The sequence below is a fragment of the Schistocerca piceifrons genome, chromosome 4 (assembly GCF_021461385.2).
Source record: "Schistocerca piceifrons isolate TAMUIC-IGC-003096 chromosome 4, iqSchPice1.1, whole genome shotgun sequence".
Lineage (NCBI taxonomy): Eukaryota > Metazoa > Arthropoda > Insecta > Orthoptera > Acrididae > Schistocerca > Schistocerca piceifrons.
In genome coordinates, this window is record NC_060141.1 from 31,204,544 (window position 1) to 31,232,304 (window position 27,761).

The 27,761-nt window shown below is 44.7% G+C and overlaps 1 protein-coding gene across 1 annotated transcript in view; it reads right to left on the reverse strand.

The window, feature by feature from the left end:
• Nucleotides 1–27,761, reverse strand: part of LOC124795568 (RING finger protein nhl-1-like) — a 118,245-nt gene that overhangs the window by 56,692 nt on the left and 33,792 nt on the right. The window contains exons 6-8 of the mRNA XM_047259640.1: nucleotides 15,784–15,993; nucleotides 12,403–12,596; nucleotides 8,026–8,249 (exon numbers count right to left, since the gene is read on the reverse strand). Of these exons, the coding sequence (XP_047115596.1) occupies nucleotides 8,026–8,249; nucleotides 12,403–12,596; nucleotides 15,784–15,993 (628 nt within the window). The remainder of the gene's footprint in view (nucleotides 1–8,025; nucleotides 8,250–12,402; nucleotides 12,597–15,783; nucleotides 15,994–27,761) is intronic.

The following is a 27,761-nucleotide window of genomic DNA, read 5'->3' on the forward strand; positions in this document are numbered from 1 at the left end:
GCGTCAGGGACCGGTCGAGCTTTGCTCCAAGGTACCGAGGATTGTCTTCATGTTTAATGATCCGGTTATTCATGCAGATGTTCAGCTTTCTCTTGGCTTCTCTGTTGCTGAGATGCTTGTTCACACTTACTGTCTTGTCTGAAGTCGGCTGTATATGCCATTTGGTGTAGTACAGGTGCAACAGGTTTAGGTCTTCGTTCAATTGCCGCTCTATTTATTTCAAAATATTTGCTTTGATAATCTATTGCCATATCGTCCGTGGATATAACTTACGGGGCGCTGTTTCTGGGATATGCGCAGAGGACAAGTTCAACAATAAGGGGGCCAGTACCGAGCCCTGTGGGAGTCTGTTGTTGAGAGCTACGCATCTGCTGGTTTTGTCATTAACAGTTACTCTAATTTTTCTTCCAGTTAAAATGTTCTTAATAAGTTTATAGGTCTGGAAGATGTTACTAACTAGTAATTACACAAAGCACTACGCTATAAAAAATGTCTGTACCGACACGGCAGTTAAAATGTTGAAAACTGAGACTCAGTTCAAGGTAAAGTCCCGGAAGGAGGATCCAATATGAATGATATATAGTCAAGATTGGTGTTGCGCAAATAAAACTAAACTACAAAACGTTTACCAAAAAATTTCGCCATTTCTTAGGCTGTCCTAGCGACGGTACTGTGTCGCGGGGATTTTAAAATACCCATGAACCAATGGACACCACCGAGCGAGGCGGACAGGACAGTGGGAAGATACTGAGACATTGGACAGTGGACTGTTATTCTATTTCGGTTCAGATTCAAATGTAGTCATCCGGACTTGGTTTTCCGCGATTTCCCTAAATCTCTTAAGCCAACTCCAGGATGTTTCCCTTGGAACTGCACTGTTTACTTTTCGAGCCTTTCCCATATTGACATTGTGCTTCGTTCCTTGCGGCTTCGTCGTCTGCGGGACGTTAATCACTGCTCTTTCTTGCGGAAAGCGAGTCCACAGTCTCAAGCGCCTTACCACCTCACTCAGAAGGAAAAAAATCGTGGTGGTCCGTCTGCTGGAGGATACAATAAGCTTGGCATGTACTTCGTCCTTATCTGAATATTGTAAGTGTCAAACGTTCTAAGTGCCAAATCTTACATTTATGAGGGGAACCAGAAAACAATGTATCTCTTTTTGTACATAATCTCTTTTGTCCAAAACATTAAGAAGGTGTTCTCATACAACAGAATTATGCTGCTCGCCTCATCATTGCAAAATAATGATGAGACAACTTACAAAATAAACGATTTGTTAGGAACGTTCTAGATGCCATACCAGGGAACTGACTCGTTAGAAGTGCCAGTAAGAAAGTTTTTGTTTCAAATACTGAGACACTAAGTTTCATTTGTGGTAACACAAGCACATAAATACAGCAGTAGTGTTTTAGCTAGTACAACCGTTGTCAACAAAGCCCATTTCTTATAAACTTTAAATATTTTTACAATACAATTCCACTCGCGGAAGCACGAATACGAAGCTTTGCATCGACAGTGTGGTGGTTCCAAAGTGATTTTGTGATTGAATATTCTGCATAAGTCTAGGCCAGGAAGCTGACTCGAGTGAACTGGCTACTCAGGGCCGCTTACGTCGGCCTAAGTACAGCTCTCGCAGCTTGAATACAATCGGCCTTACCTCCTGTCACGTGGTCGGTGTAGAAAAGAGATCCATGGGGCCAGTGGCCTCTGCTGGCGCTTCATTTCGCCGTCTTGACGCCGTGTGTAGCATGGCAGCCCTCGAGTGTTGCCCGAAAGGCAGCAGGCTGCCTGCCTAACTTTTATGTAATGTGGGCTGCAGGCAGTGTGGGCGTAAGCCCGCGGTATTGTAGGAACGTCACCCTAACCACGTAAAACACCCCCTTAACCGTAACATCGCCTACTCCATACTTCAGCATTGGCACTACACATGACGGCAGGTAACGTTCTCCGGGCAGTGGCCAAACCCAAGCCCTTCCATCAGACTGCCACACGGAACAACGTGATTCATCACACCAGATCACTTCTTTCCAATCGTTCACTGTCCAGTTGCGTCGCTCTAGCTTCGCTTAGCGCTAACTGCATAAATTTGTGGCTTATGAGAGCCGATCGACCACTAGGTCCCATTCTTTTTAGCTCCACACCCACAGTCATTGTGACAACTGGATTACCTGTATCACTCTGGAACTCACCAATGATTGCTTCCGCTGATTTCATATTATTTCCTACAAACACCTTCGCAATGGTCGACATTTCCCGTCCACAGGATATGAGGCCTGCTAGACTTTGGTTTGTCTGTGATTGCTCCTTCCCGATTTCACTTTGCAGTTGACCTGGGCAAATTTAGAAGGCTTCAGATGTCGCTGATGGATTTGTTAGTCACTTGACACACAATAACTGCCACTGATGGACTTGTTGCTCAGCTGACGTCCAGAAACCACTCCACATCCGAAGTCAGTGAGGTCTCCTGGCCGACCTGTTCTGCTCTTTCTATTTCTCTACTGGTAACACAATAGCCCTCGCCTCCTTTTATACTGGTGGATCCGCACTTCGTGACATCTCGTGGACGCTTCCGCAATACATTGTTCTGTTTGGGTGCTTCTGGTTCTGAAAGCTATATCATTGCTAAGGGAACTCGTTCACTGGTTAGTTATCTAATGAGGACTACCTGTGTCACGTGTTTTTCTGGCTGCCATTTTGCATTTCAGCTGGTGACCTTTAAGAATTGTTTTATAAGAGAGGAAGTATCACAAGGAAGAGGGACATTTACACCGTTGTAGATGTCGAATAGTCAACGACTGTAGTCTTTCACATACCCGCAAAGAAAGGCACGAATGCAGATTTTTGTATTGAAGGATATAGGATATTGTATCAGCTAAAAACTTAAATTCCAACACCATCCCCCCCCCCCCCCCCCTCCAGCCCAGCAGCTCCAGTCAAGTTCTCCGTAGCTTTCCCTTATTTCGGAGGCGAATGCTGGAGTTCGAAATCCACTCCCAGACACTAGCATTTGGTCTACTCTCAAGTCTCGGGTATCTGCTTGGAAAGAAGCTCCAAAACAGCTCACAAAGAACATGGTATGTTAACTACTTACAATAGTAAAACCAGCTAGTTTATGGACTAAGTATATGTGATTTGTTTGTATGGCTACATGCTCGTCATTTACATGTCATATAACAAGTAAATTAATATTTTTAATCAGAATGAGCTAGCCACGTAACTAGTGATATGTTAGAATTTGTGTTAGTATTTAGTTTCTCCTCTCGATTTGTATTCAGCTAGACATAGTAGTAGTCAGTCACAAAAAATTCGTCTGTGCAGGAGAAGAGCAACAGAAAATTTACAAAGCTGTACTGGTAAGTAGGGCTGTGCTGACTATTTTGCAGCGTTGTTGTAGATAAACGTGGACGGCGGAGTGCCCGTGGCTTACTGGGGTAGCGTAGTAGAAGTGAGGTATTTTAGTGTGAACTGTGTCAAGCAATATCTTAGTTGTCCTGATGTTTAGTGTACAAAGTCCCGCGCGGCTCAACGTTTTGTGCAGGTGTCTTTCATTGTGTGTGTACTTAGTGTTCTAATGCTCTTTTAGCTCCATCTGGTGTCACCAGTTCGTAGAGTGTACGCTGGTGAGACGATTACTCTGAATTAGTGGCTCCCGTGAAGGCTGCTTTAATTCTCGTGTGGCGCACGCATATCTATAGTTTTGAGTATAATGCGTACGTTTATCAACTCAGAGTACAAAGGGTCTCAACAATTTTTTTTTTTTTTAAACAGTACGCTTTGGGTATTTGCTGGCCTATGTCAGTCGTATTTTTCTTGGTAAATTTTACTGATTATTTGCCATGTTGTTGTTGTCTTCAGTCCAGAGACTGGTTTGATGCTGCTCTCCATGCTACTCTATCCTGTGCAAGCTTCTTCATCTCCCAGTACCTACTGCAACCTACATCCTTCTGAATCTGTTTAGTGTATTCATCTCTTGATCTGCCTCTGCGATTTTTACCCTCCACGCTGCCCTCCAATACTAATTTGGTGATCCATTGATGCCTCAGAATATGCCTTACCAACCGATCCCTTCTTCTAGTCAAGTTGCGCCATAGATTTATCTTCTCTCCAATTACATTCAATAGCCCCTCATTAGTTATGTGATCTACCCATGTAAACTTCAGCATTCTTCTGTAGCACTACATTTCGAAAGCTTCTATTCTCTTTTGCCTAAACTATTTATCGTCCACGTTTCACTTCCATACATGGCTACACGCCATACAAATACTTTCAGAAACGACTTCCTGACACTTAAATCTATACTCGATGTTAACAAATTTTTTCAGAAACACTTTCCTCGCGATAGACAGTCTACATTTTATATCCTCTCTGCTTCGACCATCATCAGTTATTTTGCTCCCCAAATAGCAGAACTCATTTACTAGTTTAAGCGTCCCATTTCCTAATCTAATACCCTCGGCATCACCTGACTTAATTCGAATACATTCCATTATCCTCGTTTTCCTTTTGTTGATGTTCATCTTATATCCTCCTTTCAAGACACTATCCGTTCCGTTCAGCTGCTATTCCAGGTCCTTTGCTGTCTCTGACGGAGTTACAATGTCATCGGCGAACCTCAGCGTTTTTATTTATTCTCACTGGATTTTAATACCTACTCCGAATTTTTCTTTTGTTTCCTTCACTGCTTGCTCAATATACAGTTTGAATAAGATGGGGGATAGGTTACAAACCTGTCTCACTCCCTTCCCAACCACTGCATCCCTTTAATGCGCACATATTGTGTGTTTTTTTCCGTATTCTTTGTCACTTTTCCACCATATCGAGTTTCTTGTTTGGTAGGTTCAGTATCTTTCTTCCCAAATTCGTTATTTTTTGGTAAATTCAAAAATGGTTCAAATGGCTCTGAGCACTATGGGACTTAACATCTGAGGTCATCAGTCCCCTAGAACTTAGAACTACTTAAACGTAGCTAACCTGAGGACATCACAAACATCCATGCCCAAGGCAGGATTCAAACCTCCGACCGTAGCGGTCGCGCGGTTCCAGACTGAAGCGCCTAGAAACGCTCGGACACACAAGCCGGCATTGGTAAATTCGACGTAATTATTTTGCCAAGTTGGATGTTAACTTTTCGCCAAATTGGATGTCATATTTATGCCAGATCTGGGGTTGTTTTGCCAAATTCGATGTTTATTTTGCAAAATTCCGTGTTTTTTTGAGAAATTAAATATTGTGTTTTTTGGTCAAATTCGATGGCTTTTTGCCAGGTTCCGTGTTATGTGTGCTAATTTCGGTCTTATTTTCGTCGTCAGGTGAGAAACGAACTGTCAGTTTAAAGTTATGTACGAGACTGCGTTCATGATGATAGAAACCAAAAGGCTGTTTTAACATTCAATAACTATCAGTTACAAATAATAATAAACTGTTGTAATCAGACTTATAACATTTTTATGCGGCAACACTACAAATTTAAAAACAGCAAATTTCGCGATATTTTTCGCGCTTTCGTTTCCGTAAATGTTTCCTGTCACTGCCGACAATCAAGTACAGGGTGGCGCACGAAATGTGTTACCATTTTGTTTTTGAATATAAACTTTATTGTCAGTACCATCTGAAAGGAACATATACTACAATGAAGAGCCGTCCATGGAGATTTGTTCTAACTCAGCACATGCTCAATATGTCCACCATTTCCTTTCCTAACTTCCTTCAAACGAACACTGAAGTTAGTGATTACCCTAAGGAACATGTCTTCTGTAATTTCACTGCAAGCTTGAAAAATAAGTCTTCTGAACTCCATTAAATTCCACAGCTTCTTGCTACTGCCTTGCCCTTCAACACGCAGTGGTTCATGCAAGATGGAGCAAGGCCACATACTGCAAACACTGTGTCGCAGATTTTACACGAGCATTTCGACATGCGGATCATTTCACTCAGGTTTCCAGGTCGCTTCAATGACGGACAAAATTGGCCCCCCAATAGTCCAGACTTCAATCCATGTGACTTTTTGCTTTAGGGGTACCTAAAGGAAACATTTTCCCGAAACGTCCACGTGATTTAATGGAGCTCAGAAGACTTATTCTTCAAGTTTGCAGTGAAATTACGGAAGACATGTGCCGTAGGGTAATCACTAATTCAGTGTCCGTTTGAAGGAAGTTAGGAAACGAAATGGTGGACATATTGAGCATGTGCTGAGTTAGAACAAATCTCCATGGACGGCTCTTCATTGTAGTATATGTTATTTTCAGATTGTACTGACAATAAAGTTTATATTCAAAAACAAAATGGTTACACATTTCGTGCGCCACCTTGTACTGAAATTTACGGAGCAGAGATTAAAAATAATTTCTCTCTAAGCCGACAAGAACACGACACCGAATAACGCTATGCAGGAAAAAGGAATTCAAAACACGCACCAAGAAGACATCCCAAAGGCGACATGTTGTTGTTGTTGTTGTGGTCTTCAGTCCTGAGACTGGTTTGATGCAGCTCTCCATGCTACTCTATCCTGTGCAAGCTTCTTCATCTCCCAGTACTTACTGCAACCTTCATCTTTCTGAATCTGTTTAGTGTATTCCTCTCCTGATCTCCCTCTACTATTTTTACCCTCCACACTGCCCTACAGTACTAAATTGGTGATCCCTTGACGCCTCAGAATACGCCCTACCAACCGATCCCTTCTTCTAGTCAAATTGTCCCACAAACTTCTCTTCCCCCCCAATCCTATTGAATACTTCCTCATTAGTTATGTGATCTACCCATCTAATCTTCAACATCCTTCTGTAGCACCACATTTCGAAAGCTTCTTTTCTCTTCTTGTCCGAACTATTTATCGTCCATGTTTCACTTCCATACATGGCTACACTACATACAAATACTTTCAGAAACGACTTCCTGACACTTAAATCTATACTCAATGTTAACAAATTTCTCTTCTTTAGAAACGCTTTCCTTGGCATTGCGTCTACATTTTATATCCTCTCTACTTCGACCATCATCAGTTATTTTGCTCCCCAAATAGCAAAACTCATTTACTAGTTTAAGCGTCTCATTTCCTAATCTAATTCCCTCAGCATCACCCGACTTAATTAGACTACATTCCATTATCCTTGTTTTGCTTTTGTTGATGTTCATCTTATATCCTTCTTTCAAGACACTGTCCATTCCGTTCAACTGCTCTTACAAGTCCTTTGCTGTCTCTGACAGAATTACAATGTCATCGGCGAACCTCAAAGGTTTTACTTCTTGTCCATGAATTTTAATACCTACTCCGAATTTTTCTTTTGTTTCCTTTACTGCTTGCTCAATATACAGATTGAATAACATCGGGGAGAGGCTACAACCCTGTCTCACTCCTTTCCCAACCACTGCTTCCCTTTGATGTCCCTCGAGTCTTATAACTGCCATCTGGTTTCTGTACAAATTGTAATTAGTTTTTCGCTCCCTGTATTTTACCCCTACCACCTTGAGAATTTGAAAGAGAGTATTCCAGTCAACATTGTCAAAAGCTTTCTCTAAGTCTACAAATGCTAGAAATGTAGGTTTGCCTTTCCTTAATCTAGCTTCTAAGATGAGTCGTAGGGTCAGTATTGGCTCACGTGTTCCGATATTTCTACGGAATCCTAACTGATCTTCCCCGAGGTCGGCTTCTACTAGTTTTTCCATTCGTCTGTAAAGAATTCGCGTTAGTATTTTGCAGTCGTGACTTATTAAACTGATAAAGCTGCATGCCCTCGGGAGAAATTACGCCTGTAGTTTCCCCTTGCTTTCAGCCGTTCGCAGTACCAGCACAGCAAGGCCGTTTTGGTTAATGTTACAAGGCCAGATGAGTCAATCATCCATACTGTTGCCCCTGCAACGGTACGGCTATCTGTATCGCTGAGGCACGCAAGCCTCCCCACCGACGGCAAGGTCCACGGTTCATGGGGGGATCGCAAACTGCTCTGGACTGAGTGACCGGTCGAACAAGTGGCCGGGGTGTGTTGGTCGTTTCCCGTGCCTGTCCGTGAAGTGTGTGGGGGCGCGTACCTGTGACGTAGCACCTGTCGCCGGAGAAGGCGACGCCGGCGGGGCAGAGCAGGCCGTCGACGGTGAGTCTGGAGGCGAGGCGTCCCGTGGCGGCGTCCACGGCCAGCAGCTCTCCGTCGCGCGCCGCCACGTACAGCAGGTGCCGCGCCGCCGCCCACGGGCACCAGCAGACCGCGCCCGGCCGCCGCAGCCAGTGCTTGCGCAGACACAGCCGCGGCGCGCTCCTGCCGGCAGACACCGCAGCCGTGCACTCACAGGCCACACCACATCTACACTTGTAACGTCCCCTTAGAAAAATTAATGAATTACTGTGCTGATAAACCACTACGTTATTTGATTTTCAAACAGCTGAGCAAAACTGAACGTACTCAGACATTCACTAAAGTGACACACAATATTTTTAGCGCAAAGCAATCTGACTTTCAGTAATCCCTGCAAAAGAATGGCCCTGACTAACAATAACCTATACCTTTCATGAGTCACTTACCTCACAAAAATCTTCGTTACTCAAACTACTGCAACACAGCGAGCGCCAATACTGCCAGCTAAATAAAAGATTCTAACTACTGAAGGCACTAACTACTGATAGGCATAGTTAGCAAATGAAAGATTTTGATAGAGAACCTTAATAGTGTTCAAAAGTAATAATATATATATATATATATATATATATATATATATATATATATATATATATATATCAGTCATGATATCCAATATTACAAATTTACTCTTTCTGATGGACACACGTCCAGATCGTCCGCTCTCAAAATTCCGCCATCTCTCTCCCCACATCCACCACTGCTAGCGGCTCACCTCCAACTGCGCAACGCTACGCGCTGTTAACAGCCAACTGCCCGACACTACGATAGCGAATATTACAACAATGCTAACCAGCCACAGACTGCACACAGCACAGCCAGTGATTTTCATATAGAGCGCTACGTGGCGTTACCAACATAAAAACCTAAAAAGCATTCTTACACACTGAAGAGGCAACGAAACTGCTATAGGCATGCCTGTTCAAATACAGACATATGTAAACAGGCAGAATGCGGGGCTGCTGTCGGTAGCGCCTATACAACACAACAAGTGTCTAGTGCGATTGTTAGAACGTTTACTGCTGCTAAAATTGCAGTTATCAAGATTTAATTCACTCTAAACTTGGTATTATAGTCGGCGCACGAGCGATGGGACACAGCATCTCCGAGGTGGCGCTGAAGTGCCGATTTTCCCGTACGACCATTTCAAGAGTGTACCGTCAATATCTGGAATCCGGTGGAACATCAAATCGCCGACATCACTGTGGCCGGAAAAAGATCTTGCAAGAACGGGACCAACGACGGCTGAAGAGAATGGTTCAGAGTGACAGAAATCCTTCCGCAAATTGCTCGGATTTCAGTGCTGGTCCATCAACAAGTGTCAGAGTGCGAACGACTCAACGAAACATCGCCGATATGGACTTGCGGAGCCGAACGCCCACTCATGTACCCTTGATGACTGCACGACGGAAAGCTTTTCGCTTAAGCTGGGCCCGTCAACACCGACACTGGACTGCGGATGACTGGAAACGTGTTGCCTGGTCGGGCGAGTCACGTTTCAAATTGTATCGAGCGAATGGACGTGTACGGGTATGGAAACAGCCTCATGAATCCATGGACCGTACATGTGAAAAAGGGACTGTTCAAGCTGGTGGAGGCTGTGTAATGGTGTGGGGCGTGTGCAGTTGGAGTGATATGGGACCCTTTCCACGAACAATACAAGACTGGAATAGAAGGGAGAACCGATAGAGGTACTCAAGGTACCCTCCGCCACACACCGTTAGGTGGTTTGCGGGGTATGGATGTAGATGTAGATGTAGATGTAGACTCTGACAGCTGCCACGTACGTAAGCATCCTGTCTGACCACCTGCATCCATTCGTGTCCATTGTGCATTCCGACGGACTTGAGCAATTCCAGCAGAACAACGAGACACCCCACACGTCAAAAATTGCTGCATAGTGGCTCCAGGAACACTCTGTACCTATTCTCGACGTGTGGGGTGTGGCATTGTCCTACTGGAATTGCCCAAGTCCGTCGGAATGGACAATGGACAGGAATGGATGCAAGTGATCAGGCGGGATGCTTACCTACGTGTCAGCTGTCAGAGTCGTATCTAGACGTATCAAGGGTCCCATATCACTCCGACTGCACACACCTCACATCATTACAGAGCCTCCACCAACTTGAACAGTCCCCTGCTGACATGCGGAGTCCATGGATTCATGAGGTTGTCTCCATACCAGTACTCGTCCATCCGCTCCATACAATTTGGAACGAGACTCGTCCGACCAGCAACATGTTTCCAGTCATCAACAGTCCGCTGTCGGTGTTGATGGCCAAGCCTAAACGTAGGGCATTGTGTAGCGCAGTCATCAAGGGCAGCCGAGTGGGCCTTCGGCTCCGAAAGCCCATAGCGATGATGTTTCGTTGAATGATTCGTACGCTGATACTTGTTGATGGCCCAGCATTGAAATCTGTAGAAATTTGCGGAAAGGTTGCGCTTCTGTCACTTTGAACTATTCTCTTCAGTCGTCGTTGATCCCCTTCTTGGAGGATCTTTTTCCGGCCGCAGTGATGTCGGAGATTTGATGTTTCATCGGATTCCTGATATTCACGGTACTCGTGAAATGGTCGTACGGGAAAAGCCCCACTTCGTCGTCACCTCGGAGACGCTGTGTCACATCACGCGACTGTCGACTACAGCGCCACGTACAAACTCACTTAAATCTTGATAACCTGCCATTGTAGCAGCAGTAACCGATCTAACAACTGCGCCAGACACTTGTTGTCTAATATAGGCGTTTCCGAATGCAGTGCCGTATCCTGCCTGTTTTACGCATGTCTGTATTTGAATACGCATGCCTATTTCAGTTTCTTTGGCGCTTCAGTGTTATGGTAATTCCACTTAAGATCACTCCGAATAATTACTCCCACATATCATACTGTAAACACTGTTTCCAACAGTTTCTCATCAATAGCCTAGTTATACAGTAGTGGCTTTCTTTTATTATGTGTGCGCAGTATGTTACTTTTATTTATGTTCAGTGTCAAGAGCCAGAAGCTGTAGCATTCATTAATCTTCTGCAGGCCATTCTGCAAATCGATTGGTCTTCTGACGTTGCTACTTTGTTATAGACGTCCGCATCTTCTGCGAACAGTCTTAAAAAGCTTCCGATGCTTTCTACTAGATCGTGTATACACATTGTAAAACGTCGCGGTCCTATTACATTTCCTTGGGGTACTTCGGAAATTATGCTTACATCTGTCGATTTCGTTCCGTTTAGGGTGACGTGTTGAGCTCTATCTGCAAGCAATTCTTGAATTCGTTACAAATTGATCCGATACTCTATAAATTCGTGATTTGTTCAGTAGCTTGCAGCGTGGGACGGTGTCAAATGCCTTGTTGAAGTCGAGAAACATGGTACCAACCTACAGCGTTGTCTACAGCGTTGTATATCTCACGAAGGAACAGGGAGAGCTGAATTTCGCAAGATACCTGTTTGTGGAATCCATGTTGATTTTTATAGAGGAGATTTTCGTTCTCCAAAAATGTCGTAATTCTTGAGCATAAAGCATGTTCCATAATTCTACAACAGATTGACGCCAACGACATAGGCCTATAATTATGAGCATCTGTCCTGCGGCCCTCCTTGGAAACGGGAATGACCTGCGCTCTCCTCCAGTCGCCACGTGCCCTTCGTTGCTCCAGTTAGCTACGATAAACTGCTGCTAGAAGGGGAGCGAGTTCCTTCGCATAATCTCCGTAGGATCTGATAGGTATCTCATCTGGTCTTGGTGCCTTTACCCTACTAAGCGAATGTAGTTGCTTTTCTATTGCGCGATCGGTTATCTCAATATATACCATTTCGACGTTCGTACGATGACTGAAAACGGGACCGTGTTACAATCTTCCGCGGTGAAACAATTTCGGAAGACCGAATTCAGTATTCCGGCCTACTCTCTGTTTTGTTCCGTGTCGGTGCCAGTTTGGTCACTGAGTGAATGCATAGAGGATTTAGAACTGCTTACTGATCTTACATAAGCCCAAAAGCATTTTCGAGTCTTTGCTGAGACCGGCTGACAAAATTTTACTTTCAGACTCTTTGAAAGCTTCCCTCATTGCACCACAGTTGTAGGTAACCGATGCAGTCTTTTGGGATATTAAGACCAATCTTCCCTAAAGTTTTCCTCGGTCCCCCAGTTTAGAGGAGCATACCAGCCTTACACGAGTGTGAAAGGCGATGTGATAATCATTAGTGGCGTCTTTTATAAAGCTCTCCGAATCCTTCTGCCCCCTACAGACACTGCCGGTCGGCGGCTGCCTCACGCCGTACCTGTAGGCGGCGCTGCTGGCCAGGTTCTCGACGGAGCCCCCGCTCCCCTCAGGCGGGGTCTGGCTGCCGGCCGCCTCCTCGCGTATGCTGAGCTCCAAGGTCTGCGCGTTGAAGGCCAGCTGCCCGCCGCTCCAGCTGGACGCTTCTTCCACCAGGTTCGCCGCCTCTCCGTGCAGCGTCAAGAAAGCGTCCACCTGCGCCAGGAGACAGAGGGGAACAGGTTTATCGTAGAGCGGCAGGGTGACGTCGCAAAACGTCGATGCTGGGTGCAGAATGTAGTGAAACGAAATTATTCAGTCTTATGATATGTCTATAATTTATAGTAACGATGACGAAAAAAAAACTGCAGTGCAGGTTTTAACAAACGAAATTAGGAACGTGTAGGGGAAGGGGAGGAGTAGATGATGGTGGTAGTGGGGGTGTCCATGACTGAAGGCGGTGTCCACCGGCGACTGGAGTCACCAAAGTGGGAAAGGATGTGATCGATGTTTTTTTTTTCTCTATTGAGTTTCGATTTCCCCTGAAGAGAGCGTACTGGCAGCAACGTGGTACGCCGCACTTCAGCCTACAGACTTTGTTTTAAAAAGATGAAGAGAATAAATAATAAAAACAGGCGATAAAACCGGAGACTTAAATAGTAACATGGCGAAAAAATCGTGGAACTTAAAACATAGAACAAAGGGATGATGATGCTAATAAAGTACATTCGAAGCAGACAGGTAAAACAATAGACAGACAAAACACACGCCGACAGTCTGGTTTCTGTTCGCAAAATACATAAAATTCACGCCCAGCAACAGCATGGTTTCTGTTCGCAACACTAGAAAGACGAACAACACTGAACATTCATTGGAACACTGCACTAAACATTTGGCAAATGTGACATACCACAGCCGAGAGCAGGTGGGGGGAAAATAAAAAAGGGGGAAGGAGAGGAAAAGCGAAGAGGGGGGGGAAAGGAGCCAATGGAGGATGAGGACCCATAAGAGCGATGGGGGGGGGGGGGTGCTGGGCAGATGCGACAGGGAGTGGGGAAGGCAGAGGAGGGGAACACAAAAGGACTTGGTGGGGGGGGAGGGGAGAAGGGAGGTAGGGAGAGGTTTGGCAGGGAGAAAACAGGATGGTAGGGGGGGGGGAAGAGGAAGCCCAGGGAATGGACGGAGGAAAGGAGGGGGGGTGAAGATCAGAGTTGATAGGAGGGATAGATGGAGGAAGAGAGGGCATCATCTGGGAGGGGGAGTTGATGGAAGCCACCTTGGGAAAGGAGATGGAGGGTGTAGAGATGGAGGGTAGGGGGGACACAACAGTGAAGGCGTGGCAGGGGGCGGGGACAGGAGAGGAGAGGAGCAACGAGGGGGTGAGGGGGATCAAGGTGGCGGGAGGTGTAGAGTATGTGGATATGTTCGAGGAATAGGAGCAGATGGGGGGAAGGAATGAGGTCGTAGAGGATCCGCGTAGGGGACGGGAGGTGTATACAGAAGGCCAGGCAGAGTGCATGAGGCTCAAGGATCTGGATGGACTTATAGAATTTGGGGGAGGGGGCAGATATCGAGGCAGGACTGGCATAACAGAGGATGGGACAGATTAAGGATTTGTAGGTGTGGAGGATGGTAGAGGGGTCCAACCCCAAGTCCGACCAGAGTGGAGTTTGAGGAATTGATGGCGGTTGTCGGCTTTGGATTGGATGGAGCATAGATGAGGGATCCAGGTGAGGTGATGGTCGATCGTAAGGCCAAGGTAGGTGAGGGTGGGCGAGAGGCGGACATGACAGGCACAGACGGTAAGGGAGAAATCCAGGAGTCGTAAGGAGCTAGTGGTATGAACTACGATGATTGCCTGGGTCTTGGAAGGATTGATTTTCAGGAGCCACCGGTTACACCATGTGGCAAAAAGGTCAAGGTGATTCTGGAGAAGGCGTTGGGACTGTGGGAGGGTAGGAGCGAGAGCGAGGAAAGCGGTGTCATCGGCATATTGCAAGAGTTGTACTGTCGGAGGAGGGGGGGGGGGGTTGGGGCATATCTGCTGTGTACAGGAGGTAGAGGAGAGGGGAGAGGACAGAGCCCTGGGGCACTCCTGCAGAGGGGTGATTGATGCTTTTTATACGGTTTTTGGCCTAGGGACAGTTAAAAACCGATTTTTCCCACCCCATGTGATATGGCCTTGCCGCAGTCGATGGGCTTACATAAGTAACAGTATCACACCTGTACACCCATGCATACTGAATAGTAAACTTTATTTAACATCAAACATACACCTTAGGCATTGTATGATTGATTTGTCATTTGTAGTCAACCACTATTAAATTATGATTCTTACAGCGCCATCTATTGCTACGTTTTGTAACTATTTATTTTTCTTGTGCCATACATTTTCCCCCTTCTCTGATAATAATCCGTTGCAGTTTGACGTCATTCTCACAAGTGGTGTAATTTCTACAGCGGTTTGAACGTTTAATTATAATCACCCTGTACATCTGGGATACAATTTGAGACAAAGCAGTCTTTGGCTCATGGGCACTTTACCCGCCAGTGTGCTTATTTAAGGGGCTGCCCAGCCCTTAGCGTGATCCTATACACCTCCCGTAATCTAGATCCCCCTCACCCACTCGTCTCTCACATCCTCTCCTGCCCCCGTCCGCTGCCACACCTGTATTTCCACGTCCCACCTGCTCTCCATCTCTCCACCCTCCTTACCTTCTCCCAAGGTGGCTTCCACCAGCTCCTCCTCCCTGATGATGCCCTCCTCCCCTCCATCTACCTCTCCTATCAACTTTGATCCTCCCCTCCCACTTCCTGTGTTTTTTCCTAAGGGCACCCTCTCTCCCTTATCTCTCCTTTCCCTCCATCCTCCCTTCCTCCCCCCACCTCCCCCGGGCTTCCACTACCTCCTCCTCCCTTCATTCTTGCCCCCATCCCCCCTGCCATTGGCATCCCTGCTCACCCCTCTCCCACACCCACCACCCTCCTCCCCTCTTGGCAGGTCCCTGGACTCGCACACACTCAGTGGACATTCGCGCGCCGGAGATCATCGCCATCAGTTTATCGTGTGTGTGCCACCGTGTTTATGCTTTAGTGTTTTTCGCCGTCACGCTCCTTCGTTCACCTGTACCGTCTAATTCATCAGTGTCTGTGTGCAGTGCCAACAGTTTCTTTTGGTGTCTTCGCGTGTGAACAGCTACGTGTTCTTTGTTTATGTGTCTACTGTTTTTTGCCCCACAATTTTGTTCTGTCTATTCTGTGTCTCCATTGCTTTTTCAATTGTTAAACTTGTGGCTGAAGAGCAGCGTAGTATGCTGCTGCCAGCCCACCGTATGTAAAGGCGTTTAAATGACAATAAAGGAAAAAAAAGTCCTTATCGCAGTGGGCCGCCCCTCCCGCTCACCTTGTCGTGGCGCAGCTGCAGCCCCCGGAAGGCGTCGGCGAGGCGCGCCGCGGCGCCCTGCAGCCGCCCCCGCAGCGCCCCCGCCGCCCCCGCGGCGCCGCCCTGGGCCTCGCTGAGCCGCTGGTCCGCCTCCCGCTGCAGGCGGCGCAGCTCGGCCACGCGGCCGTCCACGGCGGCGGCCAGCTGCGCTCTCGCCCGCTCGCACCGCTCCTGCCGACAGACACACACGGGCGGTCCGCAGTCAGCGCCGAGCTCTGCCCAGCACAGTGTTTTAAGCCACCCAGATGATTCCTCTCAGACTACCAGAGGAAGAGGCGAAGAGGGGCAGACAGCATTAAGATTGAGTGAGTCGGTAACTGATGTGTGCAGTGTTACAAAACTTCTTTGAAGCATTTCATAACTAAATCTAGGACGGTCATAGAATAATTAAAGAGACAAATTGGTCTGCGGAAATAACTCTTAATAGGGCAAGCTTGGTACTTTTATGGCTTTAAGTTGGCATCACTGGGATGAGCCTTGATCAGATGATGTATAAATAATTGTTTTCTTTATAACCTCAAAAATACATTTGAAGATGGCGAGTCCGCTTGAAATGTCCACATTAGTCAAACACCGTTCTGTTATTCTTTTTTTACTTGCTGAAGGCGTGAAACCAGTGAATATATACTGTAGAATGTCTAAAGTTCATTGTGAAGGTTGTATGAATCGTGCAAATTCTTACAAGTGGATAGAGCAGTTCAAAAATGGTCGCGACTCAGCGACTCAGTGACTGGCGAACAGCGTTCTGGCAGACCAGTTATAGTTTCAACTCCCTCACTTGAAAGTCCAATTGATGACATTACTCGTTCCGACCACCTTTTGACTGTGGAAATGATAGATGATGAGGTTCAAGTTGGTACTGGTGCAGTTCACAACATTATCTGTAACGAGTTGAAGTACCGCAAGACGTGGGCAAGACGGGTCCCAAAGGTGTTGACGTGGCTACACAGGGGAACAAGGTTGAGAGTGTGCACAGAGCTACAGGAACGTCATGAAAGAGAAGGTGAGCACTTCCTCAACAAAATTTTAACTTGTGATGAAGCTTCGGTTCACTATTATGGAAATGAGAGCATTTGGCGTCATTGGCCGGGAGGCCCCCTACGGGGCAGGTCTGGCCGCCTTGGTGAAGGTCTCATTACATTCGACACCACATTGGGCGACCTGCGCTCCGGAGAGGAATGAAATGATGATGAAGACAACACGACACCCAGTCCCTGAGCGGAGAAAATCTCTGACCCAGCCGGGAATCGAACCAGGGCCCCTTACGACAGCAATTCGTCACGCTGGCCATTCAGCTATGGGGGCGGACGGTTCACTATTATCAGCCAGAAACAAAAAGACAAAGCATGGAGTGGAAGCACACCAACTCACCTGCCAACAAAAAATCAAAACCCAAGCATCAGCAGGAAAAGTCATGTTAACAGTGCTTTGGGATTTTGTGATTATCTCGAAAAGCAGGGTACAATGAACAGCCAACACTACTCGGATTTGCTTTCAAACAAGGTGAGGTTCCAGCACAACGAGGACGTGAAAAAGTTTGTGGGGACTTGGTTGAAACATCAAGACTAAGAGATCTTTGCAGCCGGAATTAAAAAGTGCATAAATGTTCAAGGGGACTATGTTGAAAACTAGATAAAGTATTGTCTTGTAAAAATAAATGCTGTTTTCTCCAGACCAGTTTGTCTCTTTGATTATTGAATGACTCTCGTAAGTAAATTCGATGACTGGGAATATCTTGGTATCAGCTTTATTAGGCGTAGATACACTACCCATTAGTGACACAGAGAAATTTGTGCCAGAGAGGGACTCGATATCGGATTTACTGCCTAACGTGGGCAGTCGCCTTAAGCAATTCGGCTATCTGTGCACGCCTACCGCACCAACCCAAACTTCCCTACATTACACTCTACATCTTCATGTAGGGGACGAATGCAGGGTACCACAGGACAGGGATGTAGACAGTGTGATGTACGGAAGTTTGCGTTGCTGTGGGAGGAATGCACGGATAGCAGAAGTCGTTGGGTCACTCCACCACTCACGTTACATCTACGTCTACATCCATACTCCGCAAGCCACCTGACGCTGTGTGGCGGAGGGTACCTTGAGTACCTCTATCGGTTCTCCCTTCTATTCTAGTCTCGTATTGTTCGTGGAAAGAAGGATTGTCAGTATGCCTCTGTGTGGGCTCTGATCTCTCTGACTTTATCCCCATGGTCTCTTCGCGAGATATACGTAAGAGGGAGCAATATACTGCTTGACTCCTCGGTGAAGGTATGTTCTCGAAACTTCAACAAAATCCCGTCTCTCCTGCAGAGTCTTCCACCGGTGTTTATCTATCATGTCCGAAATGCTTTCGCGATTACTAAATGATCCTGTAACGAAGCGCGCTGCTCTCCGTTGAATCTTCTCTCTCTCTTCTATCAACCCTAACTGGTACGGATCCCACACTGCTGAGCAGTATTCAAGCAGTCGGCGAACAAGCGTATTGTAACCTACTTCCTTTGTTTTCGGATTGCATTTCCTTAGGATTCTTCCAATGAATATCAGTCTGGCATCTGCTTTACCGACGATCAACTTTATATGATCATTCCATTTTAAATCACTCCTAATGCGTACTCCCAGATAATTTATGGAATTAACTGCTTCCAGTTGCTGACCTGCTATATTGTAGCTAAGTGATAAAGGATCTTTCTTTCTATGTGTTCGCAGTACATTACACTTGTCTACATTGAGATTCAATTGCCATTCCCTGCACCATGCGTCAATTCGCTGCAGATCCCCCTGCATTTCAGTACAATTTTCCATTGTTACAACCTCTCGACACACCACAGCATCATCTGCAAAAAGCTTCAGTGAACTTCCGATGTCATCCACAAGGCCATTTATGTATATTGTGAATAGCAACGGTCCTACGACACTCCCCTGCGGCACATCCGAAATCACTCTCACTTCGGAAGACTTCTCTCCATTGAGAGTGACATGCTGCGTTCTGTTATCTAGGAACTCCTCAATCCAATCACACAATTGGTCTCATAACCCATATGCTCTTACTTTGTTCATTAAACGACTGTGGGGAACTGTATCGAACGCCTTGCGGAAGTCAAGAAACACGGCATCTACCCGTGAACCCGTGTCTATGGCCCTCTGAGTCTCGTGAAGTAATAGCGCGAGCTGGGTTTCACACGACCGTCCTTTTCGAAACCCATGCTGATTCCTACAGAGTAGATTTCTAGTCGCCAGAAAAGTCATTATACTCGAACATAATACGTGTTCCAAAATTCTACAACAGATCGACGTTAGAGATATAGGTCTATAGTTCTGCACATCTGTTCGTCGTCCCTTCTTGAAAACGGGGATGACCTGTGCCCTTTCCCAATCCTTTGGAACGCTACGCTCTTCTAGAGACCTACGGTACACCGCTGCAAGAAGGGGGGCAAGTTCCTTCGCGTACTCTGTGTAAAATCGAACTGGTATCCCATCAGGTCCAGCGGCCATTCCTCTTTTGGCCGATTTTAATTCTTTCTCTATCCCTCTGTCGTCTGTTTCGATATCTACCATTTTGTCATCTGTGCGACAATCTAGAGAAGGAACTACAGTGCAGTCTTCCTCTGTGAAACAGCTTTGGAAAAAGCCATTTAGTATTTCGGCCTTTAGTCTGTCATCTGTTTCAGTACCATTTTGGTCACAGAGTGTCTGGACATTTTGTTTTGATCCACCTACCGCTTTGACATAAGACCAAAATTTCTTAGGATTTTCTGTCAAGTCAGTACATAGAACTTCACTTTCGAATTCACTGAATGCCTCTCGCATAGCCCTCCTCACACTACATTTCGCTTCGCGTAATTTTTTTTTGTCTGCAAGGCTTTGGCTATGTTTATGTTTGCTGTGAAGTTCCATTTGCTTCCGCAGCAGTTTTCTAACTCGGTTGTTGTACCACGGTGGCTCTTTTCCAGCTCTTACGATCTTACTTGGCACATACTCATCTGACACATATTGTACAATGGTTTTGAACTTTGTCCACTGGTCCTCAACACTATAAGTAAAACTTTTGTGTTGAGCCGTCAGGTACTCTGAAATCTGCTTTTTGTGATTTTTGCTAAACAGAAAAATCTTCCTACCATTTTTAATATTTCTATTTACGGCTGAAAACATCGATGCAGTAACCGCCTTATGATCGCTGATTCCCTGTTCTGCGTTAACTGTTTCAAATAATTCGGGTCTGTTTGTCACCAGAAGGTCTAATATGTTATCGCCACGAGTCGGTTCTCTGTTTAACTGCTCAAGGCAGTTTTCAGATAAAGCACTTTAAAAAATTTCACTGGATTCTTTGTCCCTGCCACCCGTCTATATCCGGAAAATTAAAATCTCCACCCAGAACTATAACATGGTGGGGAAATCTACTCGAAATATTTTCCAAATTGTACTTCAGGTGCTCAGCCACAACAGCTGCTGAGCCAGGGGGCCTATAGAGACATCCAATTACCATGTCTGAGCCTGCTTTAACCGTGACCTTCACCAAAATTATTTCACATTTCGGATCCCCGTCAATTTCCTTCGATACTATTGCACTTCTTATCGCTATAAACACGCCTCCCCCTTCACTGTCCAGCCTGTCTCTGCGGTATACATTTCAATCTGAGTTTAGAATTTCATTACTGTTTACATCTGGTTTCAGCCAACTTTCTGTCCCTAGTACTATGTGGGCATTGTGACCGTTTATTAATGAGTGCAGTTCTGGGACCTTTCTATAGACGATCCTGCAGTTTACTATTAGCAGATTAATGTTGTTATTCCATGTTGCATTTTGCCTACTCCTACTTTGCCGCGTCTCAGGAGGCGTCTTGTCGGGCTTAGGGAGGGAATTCTCTAACCTAAAAAACCCAAATGTGCACTCCACACGTACTCGGCTACCCTTGTAGCCGCTTCCGGCGTGTAGTGCACGCCTGACCTATTCAGGGGGACCCTCATTTCTCCACCCGATATCGGAGATCGAGAAATTTGCACCCCAGATCTCCGCAGAATCGTCTGAGCCTCTGGTTTAAGCGTTCCACTCGGCTCCAAACCAGAGGACCGCGATCGGTTCTGGGAACGATACTACAAATAGGTAGCTCAGATTCCACCCCGCGAGCGAGGCTTTCCGCCTTCACCAATTCCGCCAACCGCCTGTACGAACTGAGGATGACCTCTGAACCCAGACGGCAGGAGTCATTGGTGCCGACATGAGCAACAATTTGCCCAGTGCTCTCTATCGCCGCCGGTAGGGCCTCCTCCACATCTCGGATGAGACCCCCCGGCAAGCAGACAGAGTGAACACTGGCCTTCTTCCCCGACCTTTCCGCTATTTCCCTAAGGGGCTCCATCACCCGCCTAACGTTGTAGCTCCCAATCACTAATAAACCCCTCCCCCCGTGTGCCTGCTCCGACCTTGCTGAAGGAGCGGCCACATGTCCACTCACAGGCAGAGCGGGCGATGCCACACGGCCAGCCTCCACATTGACCTTCCGCCTCGTGCGCCGCGAACGACGCTGAACCCGCCACTCCCCTTGGGGAGAGGGTGGCCCAACCGCGCCCGGTACCCGCGAAGATGTCTCGACAGCAGGGACAGTGGGTGAAGCATGTAACACCTGGGGTGTACCATGCGACGCACCAGACTCCCCACTGCCGCTACACTCCGACGCAGCAGCCTGAAGACGGCTGACCGCGGCCATCAACACGTTCAGCTGTTCGCGAACAGTGGCCAGCTCCTCCTGCGTCCGTACACAGCAGTCACACATCCTATCCATCCTAAGAAATCAATTTACTGTAGAAAGTTAATCAACTTTTAACTAGAGTGCTTAATTCACTAAAGGCGGCTGATAGTTGACTAAACTGTGGTTACTAGACACTTTTTGTAGAAAACAATGAAAATAGCACTACCTGTCTCTGGACTGTATTGGAAACAAACACTAGCACTACCGGCACTATAGATGACTAAAGGGACTCGCTCTGACTGTATTCAAAACAAACACGAAATCTATGGAACACTGCCCGCATCCCGTGGTCGTGCGGTAGCGTTCTCGTTTCCCACGCCCGGGTTCCCGGGTTCGATTCCCGGCGGGGTCAGGGATTTTCTCTGCCTCGTGATGGCTGGGTGTTGTGTGCTGTCCTTAGGTTAGTTAGGTTTAAGTAGTTCTAAGTTCTAGGGGACTGATGACCATAGATGTTAAGTCCCATAGTGCTCAGAGCCATTTCTATGGAACACTATTACTAGCACTCGACAATTAAAGCTTTCTAAAAGCAAAAACACACGGAAGAAGAAGTGACAAGTAAGAAAAATACAGTTAATACTTAAATTGATGTAGCTCGCTGCACAGCAGACGTGACACAGACGGCAGTCACGACGACACCCGAGTTTGAGTCCTGATCCGGCCCAAATTACACTATATCACTAATAGCTAGTATATCTACGCCCAGTACAGCTGATGCCAAAACATTCGCAATCGGCGAATTTCTCTCGATTTAATTTCGGACAGCTGTCAATCGTCATTAACGTCTCTTGATCCACATATGCAAGTAAACATTTCATAAGTGTTACTGAAAAGATGTGGTTGTCAGGTTCATAGATGCCGTTACGTAATGTATCAGTTCAGACATTATAAATAATTTCCGGAAATGAGTACTATCCTCACTACACCAGCAGAACAAATGCAAGACAATATTTAAAATAAAATAAATTCGACTGGTTATGATAAATTAAAGTGTTCTTTGAGTCCAGTAACATATTAAGTTATTTGAGTAACCAGTCATTTATCAGCGTAACATTTCGAGAATGGTTGCAACATGCTGAAGTTAAGCGTTTGTTTAAGGAAGGAGATAAAGAAACACCGCCAAATCTCCAGCTTGTTTCACTTTTTCCAGCTTCTCGAAAATTTAAGTAAGTGTAATATACGGTCGGCTTCTTACTCATCTGACAACAAGTAATACATCTGTGAAATCAAACGTTATCAGGAAAGGAGACAGCAGTTTTAATGTAGTTTATTAAAATTAAAAAAAGTTATACAAAATACTTTTACTACCCGGACAGCACTTACATTAGACAGTTAACACATGATGACTGGTTTCAGTTGACTATACCAACTGTAGATAATGATAGTTTACTTACTCTCAGACTGGGAGCGCCTTCCCAGTCTCGCTGGGCTGTTTCCATGTTACTTTTCTCAACACTGAGTGCATATAATGTAATGATGGCTATTTTATATGTTATTATCTACTACTCTTCTGTCAACCAGAATGTGGAACAGTCTTACAGTTTTGCCGTTACGTAAATCTTTCTCATTGCATTACCTTTTAGCAACTGTGTTAATGGATGAGTAACTGACAGCCACTAATGAATGCATTGGAATGGAACTTGTCGCATTTTTAACTTGCTTCAGTTAAATTAAACTGTAATGCAAATTATTTCAAAAAATTAATTTACCTTATATTTCGAAATGGTAGCCACAATACTACGTAGACAAAGCACCTGCTTGCGTCCATATTGTTTTCAAATAGCTTTGCAACAATGACAAAGCTTGCATTAAAGAAATCATTTCAAAACAAAAGAATATTCAGAATTCGTGCGATCAGTATTGGCGACGGATTTATTTATAGTATTTATTCCAGAAGGATGTGCTGCGGCTCTATTCCTGACGCTGATCAATCGCTGTTGGTTTGGTGGATATTTCCAGGTATTGCAGGTACGCAGTGCAGTGTTTTCTTTTGCGTGTGTGTAGTAGGTAAAATGAGCGAACCCTATTCCTTACGTTCCTTACTATTTGGAATTAACCGTTCGGTTTCCTTCAGCAGTAAATCGAATATAGGGTCGATATTGGTAGCTGTGACGTATTTCTCCAGTGCAATAACAATTCTTAAGACTAAGAGGTTATTACAAACGATGTAAACTGTAAATCAATAGTTCTTTGCGAGTGTAAAATTTGCGATATTCTCGGAAGTGAAAGTACGCGGCCAGCCGGACCACGGCTGCGCACCGCGCACCGTCGTAGGATGGAGTCTGGACAAGATTTGCTACCGTAGATCCGTGGCGGATGTGTTGCTTAATATTTGACTAGAGAAGAGTGGATGAGATTACAATGAAAACCCTTCTGGAACATGACAACAAATGAACACATCTCCAGGGGCATACGTATGGGCTAACAGCACTGGAAATCGTAAGCAACACCGAACGCTAATGTCATCTCACGAAATTTGTGCTACAAAAGTTGATTTTAATCTGAAAAGCAACAGAAAAACGTGACAAAACATAGCAACATAATATGTAGTAACATATTGTAACTACTACATAATACTTTTATTGTATGTAGAAAAATAAATACGTATTACAGGCCACTGAAGATGCTTCACAAATAAAAGAAGCGAAAAACTGCCTGAACAGTAAGTGTTACCAATGTCAGATACAATTTGTAAAAAGGAAACTAGAAGTGAAAATTTTACTCATATGTTAGTTTGTTCGTTGAGAGAGTAAACAGATTGTACTTTGCGATCGCTCAATTATAATTCCTGTATATGAGAACACAACGTGGAATTTGCATGTTCCTTTTAGTTACGATTGTTGCAATTACCGGACGGTATAATGGAGGGAAACTGGACAAAGTTTCAAGGAAGAGCAAGTTTTAACGCTGACGTGGGCGGGGGCAGCCCTTGACACTGTACGCCGTACAGAGAACATTTAGTCATTTGACGTCACGTGGAATTGTGTAAATGAATAGGAGTTTGGTACTCAGTGATTTCTTATTATTCACGAATTGGGCCAATAGGACCACGCGAGGTACAATCAATCAATGTCGTTTTTGATGGTTCGCCTTCCTTTGTGTCCAAACATGTTTCGTCCTTTCAGAATGAAGTCTCCATCTTTCATCAGACCACGGCGTTACAGTCCGTTTTCTAATTTTCCTCTGACCAATTCTCCAATCAAATTTATTTTGTCTGGATGTTTTTCTGTCTGTAACGTTTGCCTGAGTTATACCGACTATTTTAAGATCCTCCTTAACCGCAGCGATCCATTTAATTGGCTCAGTTTTGGCGTTACTTCTGTTTTCGTAGAATTCTGCTATTTGTTTTGTCAACCTAGTGGATGCCATTCTTACACTGTGCCCACAAAATTTAAGTCTTCGTTTCCTCATGTCACCATGTATGTCTCAGTATTCTTCTATTTCCTTATTACTTCTTAGCCTGTAACTTTCTCCATCAGCAATTTTGCGGCTTAATGTTTTCCTAATTATCTTTCTTTCTTTCTTTTGAATTCTTTCAATATCCTTCTTTCTATTTAAAATCAAAGTTTATGCTCCATAAAGACATTCAGGTTTGATTACAGTGCAGTAATGCCTAAGTTTAATAAATTTAGATAATGATTTTTTACTATAAATTTTTCTATTAATCTCAGTGGGGTTGCCATTTTTTGACAGTGAACTTCGTTTGCAGCTTCTTCCAGACCGTTTTCTTAATGATTTCCCCCAAGTATTTAACTTGAGAAATACTTTTTATTATCCCGTATTTCATTTACAAAACTTTGTTGCTTGTTTGTTGCATGTCACAGTTAAAATTGCCAGCCGGCCGCGGTAGCCGAGCGGTTCTAGGCGCTTCAATTCGGAAATGCGCTACAGCTACGGTTGCAGGTTCGAGCTCTGCCTCGGGCATGGATGTGTGTGATGTGTGTGATGTTAGTTAGATTTAAGTAGTTCTAAGTTCTAGGAGACTGATGACCTCAGATGTTAAGTCCCATAGTGCTCAGAGCCATTTGAACCATTTTTTAAAATTGCTAGATCATCTGCAAAGGTGAGGCAATCTACTCTTATATTAATTCTGTCTAGCTTGATTCATTGCTGTATATTTTGATTTGACTTCCACTCTCGCCATTCTGCAATTACCTTTTTCAAAACACAGTCAAACAGTAATGGGGAGAGTCCATATTCCTGCCTAATACCAATACTTATATCAAATACTTCAGTAATTTCTCCCATGAATTTAACTTTTAGAGCTTGTGTCGGGTAACGTTTCCATAATCAAGTGATTTATTTATGAGCCTGTTTAGATTTCGAAACGTGAAGTCAATGACGTTAGTGCACTTCCCATTGTACAGAAATCACGTAAGCAAAATGTGGAATGATGCACTTCTGATGTTATGAACCTATCAGCTTAAGTAGATCGATGATTATTAATCGATAATTGATTTACATGCTGTATTTAGAAAGCAACCATTACGTTTTTCTTGGTAAGTTGACGCACTGGTAAGTGTGATATACTGAAATTAATTAAATGTAACGAAGCATTTTCTGAAACGCTCCAATATCTTCAAGTTACCCTAGCTTGCTTTGTTTGGCTTAGTAATCTGTAAAGTCTGATGATAAGTACAGGATGTTATCATTTGATTCGAATTAAAGTACGCTGGCCACTTCATTAAGAACTCTTCACGGCGATAAGACACATTACCGTGGACAAAAGAAATAAGTATAAGCTCCAAGAAAGCAGATATGAAGTGTTTGCAAGATTGGTACCCAGAAATCAAATATTTGCAAAAAAGTCTGGAATAATGTCATGGACCTAATGCGACAAAAGACAACAAAAAGGAAGCGTTTTAGCTGTATAGCATATATCCGATTCACACTATCATCGAATAATACCGGGACGCGTATATGAATAATAGAGCTAGAAAAATTATCCGCTTAACAAACTTTAATATTATGAACAAGAAAGGACCTATCAAGTCTTGTGTAAAATTCAGCTCTGTTTCGTACCACTGAATCCGCAATGTAAAATGGAGAAGCAATTAGTATTCGCTGCACAAACTGTATTTCTATATTAAGAGTATGTAATACCAACCGCTTCTCAGTATCTGCTTTGATGGCATTACCCACAGTTGGAAGCTGTTTATAGACAAAAAAATAAAAATATGAAAGAACAATATTTTAGGCTTTGGCTTTCTGTTTCTTACTATTTTAACTAACCACAAGTTTTGATCGCAATGCAATTATTATCGGGTGGTTTTCATTCTATTTACATCTTGGATTGCATCCGTGGTTTGAAGAGAAGACTTTTTATTTTTCTGGGACACCAGGAAGACAGGAAGATAACGTGTCGTTTTACATGCGCAGCAGAACGAAAACATTCGCTGTATTCTGCGATACCGCACCACGTGTTTGTCACTAAGTATTTGACAACAATATCTTTGCAGACCTTACAATATGTAAACAGAATGAAATCCAAATAATAACGATGCGATGCCATTAAACGCGCTATGAACTTAAACAAAGAGCAACAGAGACCAAAAGTCGGCGTTATTTGTGTGTTATGAAGAACCGGATGTAAAACTGGCTAGCTTTGGAAGCATATGTGGCACCTCCCACAACGCGGTGAAACATAAGGACAGACAAAAACGTGAGAAGAGTTTTGTAACACTATAGCTCTTCCCATACGTCTTCATTCACTGCTATGTGCCTAAGAAAACTATTGGTAAAACAACAAGAGCAGAAATGAAATTTCTCAAAAGAATGAGACACAGGTAAGAAACGACTACATAGAAGAGTTAAACAATGCGATGCGACAAGAGCTGGAAGAAGAACCAATCGACTGAAAAAGGAAGTAAGAACTGCAAAGCGTGGTACGAAACGTGCAAATAGTTGATAATGCACGACACGATAAATTATCATTGAGCCGGCGGCTGTGATCGAGCGGTTCTAGGCGCTTCTGTCTAGAATCGCTCGACCTCTACGGTCGCAGGTTCGAATCCTGCCTCTGACATGAATGTGTGTGATGTGTTTAGGTTAGTTAGGTTTAAGTAGTTGTAAGTCCACTGGACTGATGAGCTCAGATGTTAGGTCCCATAGTGCTCAGAGCCATTTGAACCATTTGAAATTACCATTGCGTTATAAAGAGATCGGAAGAAGAGCGAAGAAAGGCCTAAGGCG